The 23,899-nt window shown below is 47.0% G+C and overlaps 1 protein-coding gene across 1 annotated transcript; it reads left to right on the plus strand.

Moving 5' to 3' along the window:
- Nucleotides 1-5,482: 5,482 nt before the first annotated feature.
- Il1a (interleukin 1 alpha) lies at nucleotides 5,483-14,227 on the plus strand. The gene is made up of 7 exons (XM_027952103.2): nucleotides 5,483-5,545; nucleotides 6,102-6,156; nucleotides 7,531-7,579; nucleotides 8,590-8,812; nucleotides 9,953-10,126; nucleotides 11,312-11,436; nucleotides 13,415-14,227. The coding sequence occupies exons 2-7, from the start codon at nucleotides 6,110-6,112 to the stop codon at nucleotides 13,601-13,603; spliced, it is 807 nt and encodes a 268-aa protein (XP_027807904.1). The 5' UTR covers nucleotides 5,483-5,545; nucleotides 6,102-6,109; the 3' UTR covers nucleotides 13,604-14,227.
- Nucleotides 14,228-23,899: the final 9,672 nt, after the last annotated feature.

Consider the following 23,899-nt stretch of genomic DNA (forward strand, 5'->3'; position numbering starts at 1 on the left):
ATGAGGAAACCCAGAGACAGGTGGAGACTGCCAAGGCCACACCACCAATTAGCATCAGGGCCAGGATGAAGATCTGGTCTCTTTCCTCTCCAGTCACTGCACCACACCTGCCAGTCCCTCCCACACCTCCACTGCTCTGGTCAGGCCTCACCTTCTCCTGCAGCCAGGAGTTCCCAGCAGGAGGAGTAGGGAGAGGACCACAGGCCGGGTGTAGGTATTGATTATCTGTGGGCATCGAATGCTTATGTTAATTTTATAAAATATGCTCTGCAAATTTTGCAAGCACCGTATAAGCACTAGATCACTGATGTAACTATTATGTCAATTCTCTGGCACGTTGACTCAGCCTTACTCTATTACCCGCCATTCCATTTCCATAGCTGATTTTTCTTCGTATCTAGAATCTGAACTGGGCCAAAATGAAAATGTCTGTTTAGGATCTTGATTGGCCTTACTGGAAAATTCCTCTCCCAGAGGGTAGGGAGCATGACAAAGGAACCTAATCTAGACTCAATTCTGTCCAAGAAGAAAGTGATGGCTGAATGAAGAATTGGGAGGCAATGTCCGCCATGTAGGCGGGTAGTGAGGAGGGAGGGGGATGTTGCTCTGAGTTAGATGATGGAGGTGTATGGCTCACGCAGCATGGGTCAGTTGCTCTGAGTGAGTTGGGTACACCACCAACTCTCAAGTCTTGGTGACTTATAATTACAGATGCGTTTCTCACGGGTGCAAAGTCTCAAACGGGTCCCATGCATGGCAGGCCCACCTCACCACTGGCAGCCATCAGGGGAAGTCATTCCTGACCCAGGCCAGGCTGGCCCAGAGTGCACCCACAGAGAAGCATCACGCACAGGTCACTCACTGCTCCCAGTTATTGGCCAGAGCTTACCAGGTCTCCTCAGCTTCACCGCAGGTGAGACCAGAAGACTAAGATGTCATCCTCAAGCCGCCCCACAGATGAGCGCAGATGGGGGCTTGGTGAGCGCTGTCTACCCCATCTATTCCCCAGACAGCAAATTTAAAGAATGCAGAGTATCCTGGTGGTCTGAAAAGAAATCTCTATGGGCCAAGGAGAGTCGTAGTGATTCTCTCTAGTTATTAAATTGCTGGCAGATTTTACGTTCTTCTTTATATTTTTGCATTTCCCCAGCCTAGCAATATTGAATACGTTTTTCAGAATCGAAAAAAGTAATGCAAGTTATTTTTTTGAAGTTGAGAACCAAGTTCAGACCAGAGGTAACCATGACTCCAATGAGGAGAACGACTCCAAAGAAAAGAAGAATTCTTTAAAAATGCACTTCTGACTGGATAACCATAGCTGGGCAGGAAGGCAGGTAAGAGATAGGCCCAGACAGGACGGTTGCCACCCAGGAAGCTCCCGGTAAACTCATTTTTAAAGGGCATCCGCAGAGAGGGCGAAGAGGGGGCCGGGCTCTATGAATCACCATCTCCAGAGAAGAGGGAAAGGGAATTTAGAAGCCAAACGGCTCATAAATTAGGGGACAAAGGAACAAAGGGTGTCGGCTAAGGGGGGATTTGCCATCCACTGCTGCCAGCTTCTGCCACCTTCTAAGTCTCCCCCGCCCCCTGCACAGCCGCCCTCTGAACGCGCAGAGCCCTGAGGTCGTGGTCACTCAAGCTTGAGCCACGGTGGCAGGACTGGTTTCCAAGTACATGTTACGGAAACGGTCTCGTTCTCTATGGAGCCCCCGTCACCATCTACTGCCCTGCATCCTCCAATTTGCTTTTGAAGGCAGAGGTGTCCTTTAAAAGCTCACCTGTGACCCACATGGCTCCCCATGAAGCCCTGGGCAGACGTCCTGCCCATCTGCCCCGCTGTCCTCCCCACCAGCCTTGCTCACCCCGGCCTCAGTGACCTCCATCCACTCATCCCCCACAGTCTTGCTGGGCCTGGAACGTTCCCTCGTCCCTCCCCATTGAATAAGCCTCTGGTCACGACCTCAGTGTTTATCCCTCGCTGTCAGCTCTCAGGAAAGCAGAGAGCACAGCTGTTTGCTCCCTGTCCTTGTGCATCCCACCCCCGTGGAGTGTCCCATGTCCCTTCATGCTCTGTAACCCCTTCTGATCTGAGTGAGAAGTCGTGATGGAGATCATTTCTTCTCCCTCCCTCTTCCTGAGGAGCCTGTGTCCCTTTGCAGTCCCGTGTTTTGAGCAAGAATTCAATAAACAGCTGCAAGTTTTCCCCTCACTCTCTTTTGAATTCTCTGTGTGGTCTTGGGACAGGGCTTCCCTCCAAGCCCTTTCTTCTTGCATAAAGGGAAGTGTTTAAACGACATGGTCTCCGAGGCGCATCCTCCTCTCACCCAGAATTCTAGGACCCTCAAAGACTCCGGCAAAGCACAAGATGTAAAAATGAAGAAAGCAGGTCGGGCCGGGGGAGGCTGCGCTGAGGAAGAGAGCTGGCCCTGTGGTTTGGTGGGGCCCGCCTGGTGTCTGGATCCCATTTCCGCAACTTGGTGGCCTCGAAGCCGCACTGGTTGCTTCATTCCTCTAGACCTTGACTTCCTCTTCTCTAAAGTGAGATAAGAATACCCACCTCGCAGGTCTGATGAGCGGATTAAGTGAGATCATGCGCTCCAACACTGCAACGGAGCAGGCTTCGGTTAAATCCTCTTCTCCTCCCTAACTGTCATGGGATTCAAAAGCAGAAGGTAACGAAATAGGGCAGGAAATAGGGCTTTCAGACGAAAGCCTCAGTTGCCCCAACGTGTGACTGCTCATGTGTGCTCTAGTCCCTGGAGAGGCCACCAGATAAAGAAAATATCCACAGGGAACTCGTTCCAGGACCACCAGCCCATGTGCACACCAACAGCATCCATAGTCACTGAAGTCCCCGCGTGAGATGGCTTAGTATCCCATGGACCCCTGCAATCCTCCTGTAGGCTCTGAACACTCCCTGGATATCGTACCCTACTGGCCACAGGGAAACCACCACGTGACTGCTTGTTGTACTGCTTCGTTTCAGGAATGGCGTGAAGAAGAAGCTATCTGCACGTGCTTGGTACGGAGACTTTTTTCAAATATTTCTCATCATACCTACTTTGGGGGGTCACGGAAGAAAAACACTGGTGCCTGTTAAACCCTGTGGCCCAGAACAAATGCACAACCAACTTTTTCTGAATGATTTTGGTGACAATGAGTCAAGGAGGGGTTTTTGAGGCCTCCTCTGAGAGTCAAAAGGTGCAGACATGAAGCCACCCCAAGTCCCTGTCAGAGGCCAGCCCCACACATAGCCTATCACAGGGAAGCCCCACCCAGTGCCATTCTCTCTCCTTCCCCAGAACAGGTGGTCTGGGCACACTGGCAGAGAAGCTCCTCCCAAGAAAGTGAGGCCCCCCTCACTCCGGCCTTCACCACCCCACCTTTCACTTACAAACTGCTTCTAAGGCCAGGCATAGTGACCTACCCCTGCCATCCCAGCAGCTTGGGAGGCTGAAGCAGGAGGATAGCAAGTTCAAGGCCAGCCTCAGTAACTTAGCGTGGCCCTTAGTAACTTAGTGAGAATTTGTCTCAAAATAAAAAATAAAATGAGCTGTGAATGTGGCTCAATGGTTGAGCACCCTTGGGTTCAATCTCCAGTGCCCCCACCCCCCGCAAAAAAAATAAAACTGCTTATAAGAAGGTCATGTGAAGGGTAAGCTGGGCTCTATGCTACACAAGCCTGCTATTTCTCAACCAGACTCTCCTTGAGAAACTCAACAACCACATCTGGGGAATTCTCAGCAACCGAGGGATGAAGATGGGGCCAGGCTGGGTGTGCCCGCAGATGGCACCTCGGGTATTTTCCTGGATTACCAAAGAGGTGCCTGCTCTGTTCCCGGAAACCAGATAGCTCCTGGGCCTCCATGGCGGCCTCCACTTGACTGTGCCCTCTATGTTATAGTTTTCAAACCGACGTATTTCCAGGAGAACTCTTATCTTCTCCAGCGACCTGAGGCACACCATAATGACTATGCAGGTTCCCCAGTGACAGAAGCCATCATTAGCATTGTTATTATTTTTGTTGTCTTATATCTCCATAGCAGCCCACAGTCACAGTGTGCCCTGCAATCGGTCTTGATCATTGTCCTCAAACGATGCCCGAGGCAGGGGTGACCAGGGTGAGCATCTCTGTGCAGCCCCACGGGGAGACAAGGTAAGGACACGTGTGAAGTCCACAGCCATCGCTGTCCACACGGGGTCCGTCCCTAGCCACCAAGCCTCTGCCCATTACTGTCCTTCTCTCCCTTCCTGTGCCCATCCAAGGTGCCGCTCATCCCTGTGGCTCTGTTCATAACTATCAGGACACAGGTACACTGGCAGCAGAATCAGAGATTTCACACATGGAATAGACCTTGGTATCATCTAAGACCCTCCCCGTCATTTACGGTTGAGCGGGACCAAAAGGGTACCGAATACCACTCGTACCAGCCGCCGGGTCCTGACTCTGTGCTTCGACACCCCATTTCTGTGTCTCCCCTTTCCTTTGCCTTTTCTCTTTACCTTTCTCTCTCCCTTTCCTTCCATCCCCTTCCTTTATTTGAAATGTACGTGGTTTAAACTCCAACGGGAACCTGAGTGTTGATTTGCTAAGTGTCTGATGTTCTGCCACCTGAGCTGGGCTGGCCTTGGGACACTGAAAAAGCCTTTAATAACAAGAACCAGGGAACCCCGAGGTCGAGCCTCCCTTTCCCTGCCCTCCGTCCCACATGGAGCCACTTGTTCAGCCTGGGCCACTCCGCACCTCCCCATCCAGTGGCACACGGCATGGCCTCACCCCAGGGAAAACCAGCCTGTCCCCCGGCTCTGCAAGGGCCACTGTGCCTTCATGTGGCTGGGGCTGAGGGTTCTCTCCCAAAGCTCTGTCACTTCTGTGGGACACATGTTGACAAAATTTACATTGGTATAAGGATCATTACTCTTGTGATAAATATCACTTTCTCTACCCTAACGCAGCCCTGAGGCTGCCCCTCCATACTCAAGAGATTCATGTCTGATTCAAGCAAACCTCCCTCTTCAGAAAAAAAAATGGTTCGTTTTCCCTCAAATGCCACCTTGTAGCTGCCAGTGGCTGCCAGCTCCCCTGCCAGTTCACATTCATCCCGGGGACCCGGAGAACAAATTAAATCAAAACACCAAGTACAGCTACCAAGCTCCCTGCCATTCCAGTTTTCTATATTTGTGATTTGGGGATTTTTTTATTCTTCCTCCCCATGATTTATTTTTAGAAAGTTGATAAGCTTCCTGCCCTCCTTCCCTTTTTCTCAGGCTACTTGTTTATAATCGCAGGGAGCAAGCAATAAATAAAGGAACCAAGTCAACTTCCAGCCTTGGACGTTTTGCAAACTACCATTGGATTCTGGAGCACATCAACTTGAATGAACATGGACACACAAGGCCAGTTGAGTTCCTGTAAATTTCCCATGACGCAATGAGAGGAGTCCACACCTACTCAAAGGAGTCAATTATAAAAGGCCAAGGGAGCCTGACTCAGGACTGAGCTTCCAGGCAGAGAGGGAGTCATTTGGCGTTTGAGTCGGCAAAGGTACTGTCCTTCCTCCACCTCTGGCTTGGGCTGCTGACGCTCAGACTAACTTCTATAAAACTCGGGCCTCTTCCTTCCTTCTTTTCTTGTCCTTCCCTGGTTTGGTATGAGGGCTAGAATCACAGTCAGGTTCCAGGAAAAGACTCTTGTTTTACTGATGGGGAACTGAGGGGCAGCCAAACTGATCCCTGGGAGGGCGTCTGAGACACAGCTGTGTCTTCCTCCAGGAACCTCAGCTCTCAAAAACTATAGGAGAAAACTGGAAAGTTTTCCACTCTGTCTCTGCCCTGGATTTGCATTTCATCCTCAGGGGTTTTTTGTCTTAATCCATCTGAGCACTGAGTGTCTATCCTGGGCCGTGCACTGGGTTGGGGACAATAGGAATACCAAGAGGAATAGGACATTCTCCAGGGAGCTTCCCGTTGAGTAGAGGAGGCAGGGGCGTAGAAAAGGATGCAGGAGACTGAGAAGAACGGGGGAAACCTGGCGGCCAGCTCCCCACCCAGGGCCAGGGCCGGAGGCTGGTTGGCTGACAGCACCCTGTTCTCTGTTGCAGAAGTCAGCATGGCCAAAGTCCCTGACCTGTTCGAAGACCTGAAGGACTGCTACAGGTAAGAAGCAGGTCCCGGGAGCACCACGCTCCCAGGAGATGAGTCGGACTCAGAAGGTCAGGGTTGTGGGTTTTCCCCGATGTGTGGAAGCTAGAGAGGAAAGAGGAAAAGAAAGTGGGTGGAGGATCTCATGAAAATCAAAGGGGGATCAGACAAGCATAGGAAAGAGAATGAGGGAGGAAGGAGGAGAGAAAAAGGAAGCACTGGAGTGATACTGGCCAAATATTATAGTTATATTGTGTGCATTTAAGAATATGTAACAGCAACTCCCGTCATTATACATACCAATAAAAAAACAGGAAAAAAAATATGTCCTACCTCTTGTGATTTAATGAGGGGTTCAAGGCTTACTAGACTCCAGGTAGGTGTTACATGGGGCCAACAGACAGAGGCTATGGAGAGGCACTCTGGCCCTGAACTCAGAGCAGATTCAGAGAAGACCCAGGGAAACTAAGCATCCAGCGTGTTAAACTAAAATTACATGGGCTGGCAGACGGACACTTTAGAAAAGTTATCTTTAGCTGGGTGCCGTGGTGCACACCTGTAATCCCGGAGGCTCAGGAGGCTGAGGCAGGAAGATCTCCAGTTTGAAGCCAGCCTCAGCAATTCAGCGACACTCTAAGCAACTTAGTGAGACCCTGTGTCAAAATATAAAAATACAAAGGGCTAGGGATGTGGCTCAGTGTGGTAAAGTACCCCTGGGTTCCATCCTGGTACCAAAAAAGAAGTCAGCTTTGAGGCACGCTGGGTCCTACTCGGGGTCAGCATCAACTTAGTTCTGGCCTCAGCTGAGCCCTGATACAGTGCACTGTCTGAGAGAGAACCCATTCTCAGGGATTTTGATCTTGATCAGGAGGAGGAGGAAATGGCTGCCCGGCCATTCAAGCACCTGAAGGCACACAGCCAAACCTCATTCCAACACAGAAGAAAGATCTCGGTGATCAGAAAGTTAAAATGACGGAGTGTTTCATGATGTTCCCATTACCCAGGGTAAATACTAACACAAACTGGGCTATCAGGTTGTTGCCTGGATGTTTTGCCAAGTTTACATCGTGGAATCTGTTTTAGCAAATACACCAAAGCAGAGGACCTACCTGCTGTTGCAAAAGTTGCTCTTTTCTCTCCAGGAGCTTAAGTTCAACAAAGCTCTCCAAGTCGTTAGCCGAGCCATGTTCATAGGTGAGGCCTAAATCAAGTACGAGGCCTGTTCTAAAGATGATTAATTCCAAATTAGTAAGTAGGGATTGCTGTGTATAGGAGCCCGTAGAGAACTCCTGATTTTCACGGTAGCGGTCACGGCCGCGTGCGTGTCCTGTTAAAAGAGGATGCCCAGTGAGCACAGTGAAACGACTGACTGCCTCTTTTTCTCGACAGTGAAGATGAAGACTACAGCTCCACCATGGACCATCTGTCTCTGCATCAGGTGAGCCAGGGCTGTGGTCCTTAGAGCCGACTGTCACCCAGCACTTCCTCCACCTCGGGAGCTCAGCCCTTGCCTGGCTCTACTGGTGGTTGCTGGCATTCTTCACTTTCTCCGGCTTTTCCAGAACAGAGCAGAACTATCCTGAAGCCCTGAGCACAAGAGCTCCGGGGCCAGTCTTTAGGCAGTTAGCTGGGCCATCCTGAGATGGCCCCTCTGGCCACTCCACCGGGGGTCTGTCTCCTGACCTGACCTGGTGTGGTCACCCTCTCTCCTGCCAGCTCCAGAGGTGAGGGGCAGCCCCCCGCCTCCCGGCAGCCGGGTGGATAAGCAGACCGACTGAGAGAGAAATCTCAAACCCTCGCCCAGAGGTGCTATTTTGTGTGTTGTGGCACCGGCTTTAAAAGCTGTTCCCAGAGGAGTTTGGCCATCCCTGGGCATCTGCGCAGCATGGGTTCCAGGACCCTGCAATCCCAGCATCTTCAGATGTTCAGGACCCTGACAGGGGACAGCTAGTATTTGCGAATCACCTCCACAAATCATCCTCCTGGGTACTTTAAATCATCTCTAAGTTACTTGAAACCCTGACACAATGCAATTGCTATGTAAATCATTGCTAGAGTGCATAGTTTAGGAAATAAAGACGAGGAGAACGTCTATTTCTTGTCCAAATCTTCTCCACGTGAGGTTGGTTGGCTCTGAGAATACGGAACCCTTGGAAACAGAGGTGACTGTATTTCAAGCACTAACAAGTAGAGGCTTCCCCCCAAGGGGCACCGGCTGGTAAGGCTGCCCCCTACTGAGATCATTTATTAATGTAGCACGTGACAACATCTCGTTTTCAAGCTGTCAGAGGGATGCAAATCTTCCCAAGACACAGAGAAAGGAGGTAGGGAGGGAAAAGTCCGCGTGGCGTCCCAGACCCACCTGGAGAGCCCCCTCACCAAGTCTGCAGAACGTAGCTCTCCACGGCCATCCATAGCCACTCAGTGGCCATTTTTCCTTCTTCAAAGAAATCCTTCTACACCACGAGCTACCACTCACTTGGTGAGACCTGTGTGGACAAGCTGATGTCTCGGAGCACCTCAGAAACCTCAAAGACATCCAAGCTCACCTTCAAGGAGAGCCTGGTGCTGGTGTCTGCCAACGGGAAGACCCTGAAGAAGAGGCGGCTGAGCTTCAATCAGCCCATCTCCGATGACGACCTGGAGGCCATTGCCTACGACCTAGAAGAAGGTAAGGACCCCCCAAAAGGTGTCCTCAGCCTCCAGCTCTTAAGAGGTCTGAGTCAATAACCAGAGGCAGCCAGGGTTCAGCCTGCTGACCTCCAAAGGAGGGGTAACTGGTCATTCTCCAGGGGGAGAGATCAGCAGTGGCCTGAGGCTGGAATCGTCACTCCTGGGCTCCTTTCTTGGCCTGTTGTAAACGTCAGGTGACTTTTAGAGTGTTGGGAGAAAGTAGTTCTGTACTGTTAGTGGGTAACCTCTCCTTACCAGCTCTGCCTCCTTACTCTCTGGTACTTACTCTCCCCTGGAGTTCCTACCTCATTTGATTGTAAAGATTAAGTGAGTCATCACTCTCAAACTTCTGGACTAGAATAACGTGTGGTGTAGAGTAACCACCCAAGAAATGCTAGCAGTTGTTACTGTCACCACTATTACTACTGCTACCTCTATTAATATGACCAACACCACTCATTTATTAATGTTGCACTCTCTCCTTGCCCTGCAACAACCTCACACCCTCCTTTTACATAGGAGAAAACAGCTCACGGAGATGTGTAGTCTGCCCACACACCTGTACACGGGAAGCCCTCACATCTAACTCAGTTGACTAACATCATCCTGGGTTTCCCCCATGCCTTAATGAAACATAAACAGGATATATATGTTTTTAAGATCATTCCTAAGCAATGATACATGTTCACCTTAGAAGGCTTAAAAATACAAGAAAATAGAAGAAAGAACATGAAAATAACTCACTTCTGCTGCTCAGAATTTATAACTTTGATCTCAGAATGCACTCATTTGAAAACATAGATAGGGACACTGGTGGTCTTCCTGGCCACTTAGAAACCTCCCGACAACCAAAAATGAGAAAGTCACACAAATAACCTCTTTAAAAAAAAAAAAAAAACACCACAACTATTGCCTGAGAAATCAGTTTTAAAAAGAAACAAATAAGTAGTCACAAGGCTACTCTTAGAATGAAGTCTAGCGCTGACTGACTTCGCATCTCTCTGTTTCCTCCCCTGGACTCAACTAGGTCTGATGCCCTTCCAGCACCGCTGGCTAGGCTCGTGTTAGCATGTTAAGGTGCATGTGTCCTCTGCGTTCATATGTAGACATTATTCTGAAATTGCACTAATGGTTTCAGAGCCCATCAAGCCCCGGTCCGCATCTCGCCTCCTCCAGAGCAATGTGAGTTACACCTACAAGAGGATCATCCAAAAGGAGTTTGCCCTGAATGACCCCCTCCATCAGAGTATAATCCAAGACCCGACATCTCAGTACCTCAAGGCTACGTCATTAACTGACCAGGACCAGGAAGGTAACAGGCCAACTTGGCTCCTCCCTTCCTCTTCTTTCTTTCAAGCTTTCTGCTTTAAAAAAAAAAAAAAAAACAACTCTCTAGATCCTGGTTGGCACAGATCCTCTAGAACAGGAGAAAGTGTATCACCCTCGTAAAAAGCTTAGGCAGGACCGACGTGCCTTTTCCTCAAGGTCGGGGGTCGAGGAGGGGAGCACACAGCCTTCTGAAGTGCTCTCTTCTTGGTTCTTACAAATATTCTTCCCCCCTGACTTTAAAGATGAGGAAACTGAGTTTCAGAGTTTTAATGACTTACTCAGATTGAGCCAGACACCCGTGAGGCACAGTCATTCTCCACAGAAAGCCTGACCATCGATTAGGACGCGTCCTGCTGTCTTTGATAACACAGTTTTGGGGCAAAACAGCCACTAGGCTGTAACTGTGGTCTCAAGAATGAAATTCAAGTGTCCAAAAATTTTTGTCACACAGATCCAAATTCCATGCTAAGCCTGTTTTTGTCACAGGATGTGTCCTCAGTGTACAAAACTATTTTCAAAGATCCAGAGAGGTGAGTTTGCAATAGACATGCAGGGCTCTTTCTGATTGGAAGCACTTTGGTGAACAAGCTTTGGATCTGTGACATTTACAGAGTATTTTGCATTCTGTTTTTTCTACTTAACATTACTCCAATATTTGCACATTTGGGCGCAGTCTATGTATTTGCCATTTTAGTGGCACCGGGGTATGCAACAGTGCTGCTCTGCGGGGCCAGGGTTGGCTCAGTAGCTCTGTTGCCAGCACCGTCATATCTATTACTGACTTCCCCCACCAGGTTATACCCCAAAGTGGGACGCCCAGACCAGAAGGCACAGTGACAGCCCTTACTACACATTGATCGCAGGAAAACTGGACTGCTTTTCATATGGTCCAGCTTCCTAAACCCCTCCATTGTAGGTCGTGATGAACTCATGAACTCAGAACTTGCAGGGTCTCATTCCACTAATGTAACATCTACACGGGGGCCTACAAATGCTCATGGAGTCCCTGAGCAGTGTGTTGACATAGAAAATTCTAAAAACATTAAATATTGACCTGCCTGGAGACCTAATTTCTCTCCCCACCCCCACCCCCAATAAACACATGATCTTATACAAAAACAATAAATACAATGGATTGATTTTCTGTTTTGGCTCTTTTCTCTACCAGTGAAATTCGACATGGGTGCCTACATTTCAACAAAAGAGGATTCCAAATTTCCAGTGACGCTAAGAATCTCTAAAACGCATCTCTTCGTGAGTGCCCAAGAAGAAGACGAACCTGTGTTGCTCAAGGTCAGTTGTCTTTGTCCGGCTTTGCCCCCTTGACCTCCTGTGGTTTGTAAAGGATCCCAACAGGCAGACACCCCCAGCAGCGTGGCCTGGTCCTCTTTCCTTCCTCCCACAGTTCCTATCTCTCTCGGACTTCTTATCTGTCCTCAGAGGCAACCCCAGCAGCATCTGAGAGAGAGAATAGAGGAGGTCAATTGCCTTCTGGCTTCCTGTTCCTCTGTCTGGCTGACCCTTCTCTGCTCCCAGCCCCGGGCATCCGTTTACTCCATCCACCCTTACTGACAGCCACGGTCCATCCTACATGGTCCTCAGCATAGAGACAGTGGGGTCTGAGGAACTGAAGGAAGCAACTGAGGTCAGGGAGGACCCATCACCTGCTAAGAGCATGAAGCAGACCGTGACCTTCTGAGTCCTCCAGTGCCTCTCTATTCCTGGGTGGCACCATCATCCCTTACCCTATCCCCCTCATCCCTGCCACCCCCCACCCCTAGAGAGAACAGACGTATATACCCAGCCCACTGCAGCCACAGAGCTGCTCTCTACTGATAAGTAGGCAAAGGTCAAATCCAGCACCTCCTATCCCCGGCTAGAACTCCTGCCATAGGATCCATTCTAATGAAAACGGTCTCCACAGCCGAGGGCAGCAGCTTCGTCCTTTTTTGTATTCAACAAGTATTGCTTACGGAGCCTTCTGTTTGTTCAGACATAGCACCAGCAGCTATGGAGACAGGGTGTGTCAGAGTCCTCAGCCTTTTAGACCTTAGTCTTCTGAGGATCCGAAGAAGCTTAGGTCCCTTGGAGCTGGTGCACTGTGAGAAAGAGGAAGGACCTTCAGAAGCCAGCGCTTGTAGAGCTTGGATTTGGATTTCATTTCAGGGACAGCGAAGGGCCACTGGAGGCGGGTTCAGACAGTGCAGTGGCCCGACCTCACTTAGATCTCTTACGTGAAGAAGAGACCGGAAGGCAGGCAGAGGAGAAGGCAAAGAGCCCAGTTTGGAGGCTATGACTGTGGTCAAGCAGTAGAGCGAAAGAGAGGCTGCGAAGAATTAGAATGGGTCCTAGTTAGAGAGATGCCCAACAGGAAATAGAAGAGGAACTCTATTTGCTGAGATGGCAAAAGTAGGAGAGGAATAAGTTTGAGAAATAAAATCTTTGCCTACATTGAAAACCCCAAGGGAACCTCAGAGGAATACTTATTTCTTTTAGATTTAAAAGAGTAGGGAAGCTGGGTGTGGTAATCCCGGCAGCTCAGGAGACTGAGGCAGGAGGATCAAAGCCAGCCACTGCAAAAGCAAGGCGCTAAGCAACTCAGGGAGACCCTGCCTCTAAATAAAATTCAAAACAGGGCTGGGATGTGGCTCAGTGGCCAAGTGCCCCTGAGTTCAATCCCTGGTACCCAATAAATAAATAAGAGAGTAGGGGAAAAGTGTCTCAACTCGAAAAGTGAAATTCATTTTTCCATAAAAGTACTGCCAGTGTCGGTTCACTCACAGGAGGAGCTCAGTCTAAAGAGATCCTTTTCAAAGGATTGTGTTCCTGGAATAACTGGGAAGGTGTTTGTGTATGTTTAACCTTTAATTTTTTGACTTAAATATGGAAATAAATGTCATCTAAATGCTAAATGGCCCCCCTAAGGTGTGACTTACACTATTCGAGGTCACCATGCTCAGAGGGCTAAGAATCCCCGCCGTAGGCTTTTGGTGAAGACAGCAATCAATGCTTCTCCCCAGTTCCCCGGACACAGTGAGACACCGGTGTCATTGGCGGTCATGACTAATTAAAATTTCTTTCCAATTAACTAAGAAAATCAACTCCTGTGAATAAGTGGGGCCAGGCCTCCGAGAGGCATGTGGAAATGCCTGACTCACGAGCAAATGAATGAAGAAACCGCATGGTCACGTTGGAGTCACCGTCCTAGAGGGTTGCTCCCCGGGGAAGCATCTTCCTGTCCTCTAACAGAATTCGGTTCTCTTTATCACAGGAGATGCCAGAGACACCAAAAACCATCACAGGGAGCGACACCAACCTCATCTTCTTCTGGGAAAGTCACAGTGACATGAACTACTTCACTTCGGCCGCCCATCCCGAGCTGCTTATTGCCACAAAGGAGGACAGTGTGGTGCACATGGCCAGGGGCCTCCCCTCGATGACAGAATTCCAGATTTCGTAAAACCAGCCTCCAAGGTGGGGTGCACTCCTCTGTGAGGTGGTGACAGTCCGTATGTACCGTGTACATGAAGGAGTCAAATTCTTTACTCTCAGTCACGTGCTGAGAATGGGCTGAGCCTTTGTAATTCTAAATGAATGTTTACCCTCTTTGTAAGAGAAGCACTGACATAGGAGGCTATTTGTTAGTTAGAGAACACCCTATACTTTGCAGAGTACCAATCATTTTAATTATTCTTCTTCATAACATTCTTAAGGAGAGCCACAGGGCTACTGACTATGGCTACCAAAAAAGATTCTACCCACATTACAGTTGGGTTAACTAAGGCAGAAAAAAACACAGCAGCACTTGGAATTAGAAGCCACAGACCCAGGACTTCATTCCCTCTATGTCCCTTCTGCTTCCAAGTTGTTCTTGGACCCTTAATCAAATAGGATAAGTTTCTGGGACCTCAGTTTTGTTGTTTTCAAGAGAGTGGGAATAGATAGGCACAGGGGCGCACCCCGGTAATCTCAGCCATTCAGGAGGCTGAGGCAGAAGGATCTCTAGTTCAAGGGCAGCCTCAGCAACTTAGCAAGACCCTGTCTCAAAATGAAACACAAAAGGCTGAGCATGTGGCTCAGTAGTTCAATCTCCAGTACCCTCCCCACCAAAAAAATAGTTAATTAATTAAAAGGTTTTTTAAAGGGGAGGAATAATACCTTTATCTTTCTGCCTCAATGGCTTTTTTTAATACGAATCAGTGAGTGAGGTCTTTTTTAGTAAACTACCTCTTGAAGCTGGGCTTAAGAAAGAGAGACCTTGGAATGTTATTTATGAAATATTATTTATATATATGTATGTGTCTATTTATTAACATATTTAAGATAATTATAAGTTATTATTATATTTATGGCCACTCCCTGCTTCCTCGAGGTATCCTCGGCAGCAGCGAAGGTCCTCAGTCTGAGTTAGGTGTGGTTACATCAGGACGCGCTGGTCCCGGCTGTGCTTTTCATAGCCACACAGCCCTGCATTCTAGTACCTGGGAGCCCTGTAATTATGGTAATAAATTTATATTTATTATCCTGTGTGTGTGAGCTAATAATTAGGCCGGTCTTTCACTCCTCTGCCCTTCGCCTTGCCTGAGCATTCTCTATCTTTCAACCTCACCTGTCATCAAGTCTCACTACGTAAAACAGGAGGAACTCAGCTTTGGCAACCACAAACCCAATGTTACCTAAACTTTATTTTCAGGACTACAATTGACATTTCTATTGGATTCTAAAAATTGTCATCAAATTATCACCATGCTACTACACTATTATCCCTAAGGACGATTGATAGCTTATTATCAATCATAATTCAATAAAGCATCAAATTTGATCTGAGACATAGTTGTTATCTTTTTTGTTTTGGTTTTGGGGGACTTTTTTTGGGGGGTTGCTTTATTGTTTTCACTACTGTTTTTCTGCAAGGTAATTAGGGGCAAATAATAAAGTTTCATGTAAATAACTATATGTAGCGTTACATTTAAAAAAACCAAAGCAAGATTCTATAGTTTTTCTCTCCCCTTTGTACATAAATGGCATCAGTCAGGCTAGGGTGTGGCACCGTGGTTGAGCACTTGCCTAGAGTGTAAAAGTCCCTAAATTCAATCCCCAGAACCTCAAAAAAAAGCAACAATAAGGGACTGGGATTGTGATTCAGGGGTACAGCGCTCGCCTAGCACATGCAAGTCGCTGGGTTCGATCCTCAGCACCACATAAAAATAAATGGATAAAATAAAGTTGTGTCCAACTACAACTAAGGAAAAATTATTTTTAAAAAGCCACAATAATACTCCTAGTTTTTTTTTTAAACTCACATTTCACTATGCAAATGTTCATGCCCATACAAACTCATACCTATAGAGCCCTATTTACAATAATTAAAGGATTCATTTGAAAAGCTTGACACAAGGTACATTGAGCTGGAAAGGTTAAAATCAAGGGAACTTGATTTAATGTGGACCATGATGAGGAAGGAGAGTCCAAAAGGGGCGGTCTCTCAGGACTGGACACTGGATGACCACTGCTGTCTTCAGTGATATTTCTGGTGGACGAATGGAGCTCTCCACTCCAGGGTGAAGTAGGATGCAGGTAATCATAGTGTCATTGGAGCCGCTGACGGACACCCAAGTGCAGATGTACAATGGGTGGGTGACAAGCACCCGGAACTCAGGAGAAGTCAGAGCTAGACAGGAATGGGCTGGGAAAATACCATTAGCTGTGAAATAAGCCCATGTGCCCTGCCCTAAAGAATGAATCCAACTGGGTTAGGTCCAGGTTTAGGCTGCCCTCACATGACTAAGCCATGTTGACTTCCTTCTGTGTAGTAAGATGTCAAGCCAGTGGGGCAACTTCCCGGAAAAGATTTTCAACCCAGACAAAAGAGAGAGCCACGTGGAAGAGGTCCTTTTTCCTTCCTGCCTGAGACACCTTCCATGAGGATCCGGAGGTTGGAGTTGCGTAACCAACTTGAAAAAATGCAGAGAAGGCAGAGTGGCAAACTTATCTCCATCTCCACATCATTAGCCTGAGAACCTCCCTCTAGACCTGGAGAAAACTTTTGCATTCTAGGCAAGTGCTCTCCCACGGTGCTACACCCCAGCCTGACTGATGAAAACAAAAATATCCTTGTCCGTAAGCCATTTCACTTGATTTGCTATTGCTGGCAGAGAAAATCAGCAGGCTTGATACAGAGCACCACCAGGACTGGGTCTCTTGTTTGTTTCATTTGTTATTTTATTTTATTTTATTGGAGGTGGGGGTAATTGGAGATTGAATTGAACCTCGGGTTGCTCTACCACAGAGACACATCCCCAGCCCTTTTTATTTTTATTTTTTTTTATTTTGAGAAAGGTCCTCACTAATTTGCAGAGGCTGGACTTGAACTTGTGATCCTTCTGCCTCACCTGGTTCTATCTGGCAGCCACAACTGTCCTCAAGTTTCCTTACCCCAATCTGGCAAGGGTTAAGACTAAGTAAAACCTGCTTTCTTGCTTTCCCTTGGTTTGAAGAAACATTTAAGAACTATTCTAATGTTAACCTCTCTTTAATTTTAAGAAATAGGAAAATTAAAAAAACAGAGCAAGCAACACAAATTCAAGAGGCCTTAGCTGGGCATAGTGGGCACACATCTGTAATCCCAGTGGCTCAGGAGGCTGAAGCAGGAGGATCACAAGTTTGAGACCAGCCTCAGCAACTTAGCGAGGCCCTTGGCAACTTAGCAAGACCCTGTCTCAAAAAATAAAAAAGGGCAAATAAATAAATAAATAAAAATAAAAAATAATGTGGCTCAGTGGTTAAGCACCCCTGGGTTTAATCCCTGCTACGGAGGAGGAGGAGGAGGAGGAGGAAGAGGAGGAGGAGAGCTTAAAAAAAATATAATAGCTGTTGAGTCTCTGATCAATAGTGAAAATCAAACGTTTGTAGGAATGGTCAGAAGCATTTTTCTCCGGGGGCCAGCCCTCTGTAGCCTGTGCCCCACCTCCCTGACCATCTATAGCCAGAGTCACCATGATGAGCTTCAACGTCTTAGCACTAAACGCTCAGTTCCTTTTACTAAGTCTTATACATCAGTTTCCAAATTGATGTAAAGGCAAATCCCTCCATTCAGTTCTAGGCACAGAAGCCAAAAGGCCTCTCTTAACAATTAAAAGTACCTGCCCTTGATCTCTTAGGAGCGACCAACTGAGGGGACTGGGATAGCTCCTACAGTGGGCTTAAGATGTCCTGTGGACCCATGGTTGATCCTCAACTGTGAGGGGGTCTCAGCTGAATGCACTCACCAGTCTTGACTGACTTTGGTGTCAATCTTTCATGAATTTGGTTGCGTCGGATTGAAAATAATACTTGGCATGGTCAGCTCAGCACAGCGCAGAGTGGGATCTTTGTTTAGACGCCTCGGCATTAGTCTTTTGAACACTAAATGACATTGTTTACTGGTAAGGTATTTGTAGACAACTAAGACCTGTGGCTTTCCAACCTAACTTCAGAACTGTAAATGTATCCCAATTACATTTAACCTGGTTAACTTGGCTCCAAGAGGTGTTTAGATTGCTCTGAATTCTGATTCTCTTATCTAATACCCTAGTTCTCCCTCTTAGCTTGTGACATCTACAATTTAAAAAGCATGTTTTAATTTTGCTCAAAGTATATTATAAAGTCAAAAGATAAGTTACAAACATTTTTACCAGGTGGTTCTGTTTTATTTAAAATTATTTATATCTAAAAAGATTATGGAAGGCTATATATACATCAAAATGTTAACAGTTCTTCTTTATGAATGATTGAATAATTTATAAATTTTCTGGGCTTTTGCTTATATATTTTCATGATTTTAAGTGCATGTATGATTACATGACAAAACACCAACAAACAATTTTTGTTGTTTGAAAACATCTCATTGAACTATACATACGATGAATGAATTTCAAGGTATGCAAATTATACCCCAGTAAAGAAGTCTTTTGTAATTTATAAGAAAAAGAGAGGCGTCCCTATTCCATTCCCCACTTAGTGTAATGAGAGTGGTCTTTTCTGGAGTCCTCTCTCAGCAGCCCTGGCATGAGAGGTTTACTTAAGCTCTTATGAGTTAATTTATCTTTCAGGTGATAAATTCCCTTTCCTATCCTCCACTCTCACTGACCAAGAGTACCCATGCTTCCTTTTTTTCAAAAACTTATATCCTGGCCTGGGGATATAGCTCAGTTTGTAGAGCAGCACTTGCCTCATATGCACAAGGCCCCAGGTTCAATCTGCAACATCAAAAAAAAAAAAAAAAATTATCCTTCCTGTTTTTCCATCAGAGTAGCTGATGGATAAACAATAAACGGTCCCATAAGACCTTATGAACAAAGAGGCTGAGCCCCCAGAGTGCGTTAAATGAAGGCCTTAGCGTGTGTAGGCTTCTCTAACACTGACCTTTTCAAAAGTGTCCCTGCCCAGGCCTCTGATTCAGTCGTTCTGGAATGGGGCTTTGAGCAGACCCACCCCTCCTGCTCCCCCGCCTACCCCTCCCTGTGCTCTCTCTTCAGTTCCAAAGGCAACGCTCATGCTTCCCCCTGGCTAGGAACTTCTGGATGAAGGTGTTCCCAGAGTCAAACATAGTCCCATGACCAGGCTAACAGCAGCTTCCACCCGGGCAAGCCAATCCAGGGCTGGGAGAGGTGAGGATGCACATCTTATCAATTCAGCAGAGGCCTTCCAACAGCCACGGGGACACTAGGGCAGCCCATCGGCAAACAGGTTGCTCAGCAGACAGCGCCCCGTTTTACATACATACCTGTGCCTTTCTCAGAAACTGTGGGCCTGGCAGGTGGACACAGTGGGCCTGGCAGGGGGACACTGCCTTGGGATTTCCTCTTCGGACAGATATGTGTTGCACTTCTCAAATGAGAGAGGCCTATGGAAAGGAGAACACAAGTGGGCTGTTTCTGGCTTATCCTCCCATCTTTCCACGCCTCCAAACCAACTCTGGCCACTAGCAAGATAAGAGGCCTTGATTTCCAGAGGAGCCCTCCTCTCTCCTCCCACCAAGAATTGGAACTTGTTTCCTTCCACACAGCCCCTATTCCCTGATTAATAGGTGACAGAGCCATTTCTTCCTCTCATGGAGAAAAATACTGTTGCTAAACTGAAGAGAGGATTTGCGGAGATTACGGTCATTCCTGACATGGGCCTATTGCAATGATTTGGAAGAGACTTTCCACAGATGTCTTTAAAGCACTGCAGGCACAAGGTCTCCGCCTCAGATCAGGAGGGGCAAGTCATGCCAAGACTTGTCTCCATCTTTGCCAGGACTACTTGTTTGGTGCCACGGCAAGGCTATCTCTGTGGTGGCCATGGTGGGTTGTGGGTTGTAAAGTCATGGGCATTCAGATCAGATAGAGGACTCCTCCTGTTCTGACCCATATAGCTAAAGGAACTCCTGACCATCAGCTAGTGTCCGGGAAGAGAACATCCTGGCAAGAGGATGTGACCTGCCACCCCAGCCCTGCTGGAAATTAAAATTCACTATCTCCTAATTCACACTCTTGTGAATCTAGGATAACGTAGAGGGAAAGAACCACCTTGGGAATCACTACTGAGCTCTAATCTCATGGACTGTGTTGCTTTTCGGCTACTCTCTTCCTCTGTCATTCTGTTTTTCTTCGCCCAGAATCCTGAACCCACAGAGCAGAGGCACGGACCCTGGGTGAAGGCAGACATTCTAGAAACCATCAGGTAGATTCTCTTGGCCAGCTGGTCAGCCATCCTTGCTGACTTCAAGCTGACCATGCTTATTGATTTCCAACTTCTACATTATATTGTGTTCTGAAATTTGTCATAGTGTTTAGCAAAGACTCTAACGATAAGTCTAGAGGCAGACAAAACGGAGACACACGTGCTGGAAGAACCAGCGGACATCGTGTGGCCTCATAGCCACTGTACATAGCACAGTTACTGTACTGAAAGAGTCTTCAAAGGGAGAAAGCCTTACTCATTCAATCGATATTTGCTGGGTTTCTATTTCATGCCATGCACAATGGACATATCGCCCTCAGCTCACAGACCAGAAGAGAGAAAGATAAACAATCAAGCTAATCCCAAAGTGGGTCTTGGGAAACCTTCCTTGAGAAAGGATGCCTTGCCTGAGACTGAGGGATGGGTAAGGGCTAATTAAGAATGTTCCATCATAAAAGACAAATGATTGCTGCCCGGCACGGTGGCACACACCTGTCATCCCAGCAGCTCAGGCAGTGAGGCAGGAGGATCATGAGTTCAAAATCAGCCTCAGCAAAAGCGAGGCACTAAACAACTCAGTGAGACCCTGTCTCTGAATAAAATACAAAATAGGGCTGGGGATGTGGCTCAGTGGTAGAGTGCCCCTGAGTTCAATCTCTAATCATCCAGAAAGAGAAAAAGGAAAAGATTATGACTGCTATGATTTGACTGTGTTCACGTGTTGGAAACTTAATTCCCAATGCACCAGGGTTTTGGAGGTGGGACTGGTTATGAGGGGTGGCAAGATCATGAGGGATCTGCCCTCATGAATGGACTAACATTGTTATTTCAGGTGACAAAAGAATGAGTTCAATCCCTCTTCTCTCTTCCTCTTCTCTCTGCTCTTTCTCTCTCTCCTCTCCCCTCCTTTTCTCTTCTCTCCCTCTCCCTCCCTCCTGCATGTGCATGTGCACAACTTTCTCTCACCCTTCCACCTTCTGCCATGGGATGATGCAGCAAGACAGCACTTGTCAGATGTGGGCCCAGGACCTTGAACTTCCCAGCCTCCAGGACTGTAAGAATATGTCTCTGGTTTTTTGTTTGATTGTTTTTACAAGTTACATAGTCTGGAGTAATTCTGTTTCAGCTGCACAAAACAATGACCTATTTTTAAAACAGGCAAAGGAGCAGAATAGACACATTTTCTAAGAAGACATAAAATGACTAATAAGAACAGGAAAAGATATTCAACATTTTTAGCCATCAAGGAAATACAAATGAAATCCACACCAGGAGACCACGCATGTCACACACACCAGGGTGGTTATAATAAAAAAGATGGACAATAGCAAGTTTACTGAGAAGGTGGAGAAGCTGGAACTTTCTTCACTGCTGGTGGGAGTGAAAAACAGCACAGCTGCTTTGGGAAAATGGTCCAGCCGTTCCTCAAAAGGCTACGTATAGACTTACCATAGGTCCTGGTAATCCCACTCAAATGTTTGTCTTGGTCTATTTTCTGTTGCTGTAACAGAATATCTGAGACTGGGAAATTTACAAAGGAAAGAGTTTCATGTTGGCTCAATTCTGGAGGCTGAGAAGTCAAGATGCAGCCGCATCTGGTGGGGATCTCATGCTTCTTCATCAAAATGGCAGAAGTCAGAAGGGGAGGCAGGCGCCTTCAGAAGAGCAGCAAGAGGGCTGGGCTCATTTTATAATGACCACTGTCCTGGTTACTAATCCAGACCCTCAAGAGTTAACCCAGTACCACCAGAAAAAGATGAATCCTTCTCAACTGCCACACTGGCAATTAAACTTCAGTATGAGTTAAAGGGACAAATGATAGCAGGCATGCACCCATGAGCTTTGAAACATGTCCAAGCAAAAACTCGTAGATGAATGTTCAAAGCAGAATTCGTCACAAGAGGCAAAAAGTGGAAGTGAGCTAAATGTCCATCAACTGGTGAAAGGCAAATAAAAGGTGGTATTTCCATACAATGGAATATTATCCAGCCATAATAAAGAATAGAGCACTACATGGAAAAGCCTTGAAAACACTGAGCTAAGTGAAAGAAGCTCATGATGGGTAATATATTATGCAATTTCATGTGTATTAAATGTCCGTAACAAGCAGATCCATAAATAAAAAGTTGATGAGTGGTTTGCTGATGCTGGGAGGAGGCGGGAATGGGGGCTAACTGCTAATGGGGAAAGGGTTTCCTTAGGGGCTGATGAAAATGTTCTAAACTTGAACTTTACATTGTAATTATGGTACATAATATCTCAATAAAGCTGATACAGTAAAAAATAATCATAACCAACTAGGAGAAAGGAGGAACAGGGGTTGAGTTCCCTATAGAAAAGGATGGAAAGGAACTGAAGGAAAAGCCTTGCCTGTACAGCAGCGAGCAGGAGGGGAGTAGTGGGACCCAAGGCTGAAGCAGCAGACCAAGCTGCGGCCCTGCGAGGGCTTGTGCGTCTGTCTCCTGAGAGCAATGGTAAGCTGTTCCACCCACCAGGATTATCTTGAGACCTACTATGGATACTTCACTGGATGCCTTCAGCATTTTTAAACCCTCCTGGCTTTTCCTTCCCATCTTTTCCCCCCACATTTTGTGTCCCACAGATAACTAATGGAAGGGAAAGTGGGTGCGGAGCTGACCTATGGTGCTCTAAAGGAGCACCGATGAGCAAGAAGGTTTATCTCACTTGATGGAACATTTTATAACAGGCAGTGCTCTTCAATAACAAGCCCGGAGGATTGAAACTCCTAGACTGAATCCTGTTTCCTGATGAGACGTTATCTGGCACACACATAGTAGCTCATTTAATACTTTTGTCCCTATGAGGGAGGTCCAGCAATTATCTCCACCTTACATACGAGGACAAGGAAGGACAGAGGATAAAAGGCACTGGCCAGTAGTGTCTCTGAAAAGCTGCCACAGGTGCGTGGGGTCTGGAGGGCACCTGCGCTAGGCAGGGGACTGGCAAGATCACCTGCCCAACCATTAAGATTCCATGAGACCAACAGGGCCCCCCCTCACTCTTCTGAAATTGGCTGTGAAAAGCCCCTCAACCAACAGGCTCAGAGTCATCACTGTGGTGCAGATGTGTGCTGTCCCACAAAGCTCATCTGTGAGACAATGCTTGAAGGTTTAGAGGTGAAGTGCGTGGGCTGTGAGATCCTTGATCCAATCAGTGCTCAATTCACTGACCCGGATAGGGAATACTGAGTGGTGACTGCAGGCAGGCAAGGTGTAGCTGGAGGAGGGGGGTCCCTGGGAGTGTGCCTTTGGAGTATGTATTTTGTGGGCTAAACTTAGCTCTCTTTGCTTCCTGGTGTGAAGTCTTGAGCCACTTTCCTCCATCACACTCTGTGCCATGATGTTCTGCCTCACTCAGTTCCCAAGGAATGGAGCCAACCGTCTATGGACGGAGACCTCTGAAACCATGAGGCCCCAAATAAACTTCTTCTCTTCTAGTTGTTCCTTTGTTCACAGCAGGAAAAAAAAAAAGTTAAGAGTCATAGTTGTAGAGAGAATTCAAAGTTTTCACTAAAATCCTTAACAATTTTACTGATCATTTCCTGATCTTTTATAAAACACATTTTACCTTAAAACCAAAGGCCAAGAGTTCTCCCTGATATGCAGATGCTAACTCACAAAAACGGGGGGGGGGGGGGGGGGTGCAGAACAGAAGCTCATTGGCTTAGACAAAGGTGAAGGAAGGGGGATGGGAATAGGAAAGACAGTAGAACGAATGGGACATCACTTTTCTGTGTTCATATATGAATACACGACCAGTGAAACTCTATGTATGTAGAATATGTCAAAATACACTCTATCATGTATATCTATGTATAGACATAGATATATGTATGTATATACATACTGCCATATATATCTAAAAAGAACAAATTTTTTAAAAGAACAAAATGCACATTATGTACCACTAATGTAAACATCAAAATGCATTGATCTGGAAACCCTAGCATCACTCTCTTCCAAAATCCCCACTCAGGCCAAAGAGGAGAGCGGTGAGTAGCCTCATGCCCTTCTGAGAAGCCAAATGGTGA

Source organism: Marmota flaviventris, chromosome 14 (genome assembly GCF_047511675.1).
Source record: "Marmota flaviventris isolate mMarFla1 chromosome 14, mMarFla1.hap1, whole genome shotgun sequence".
Classification (NCBI taxonomy): domain Eukaryota; kingdom Metazoa; phylum Chordata; class Mammalia; order Rodentia; family Sciuridae; genus Marmota; species Marmota flaviventris.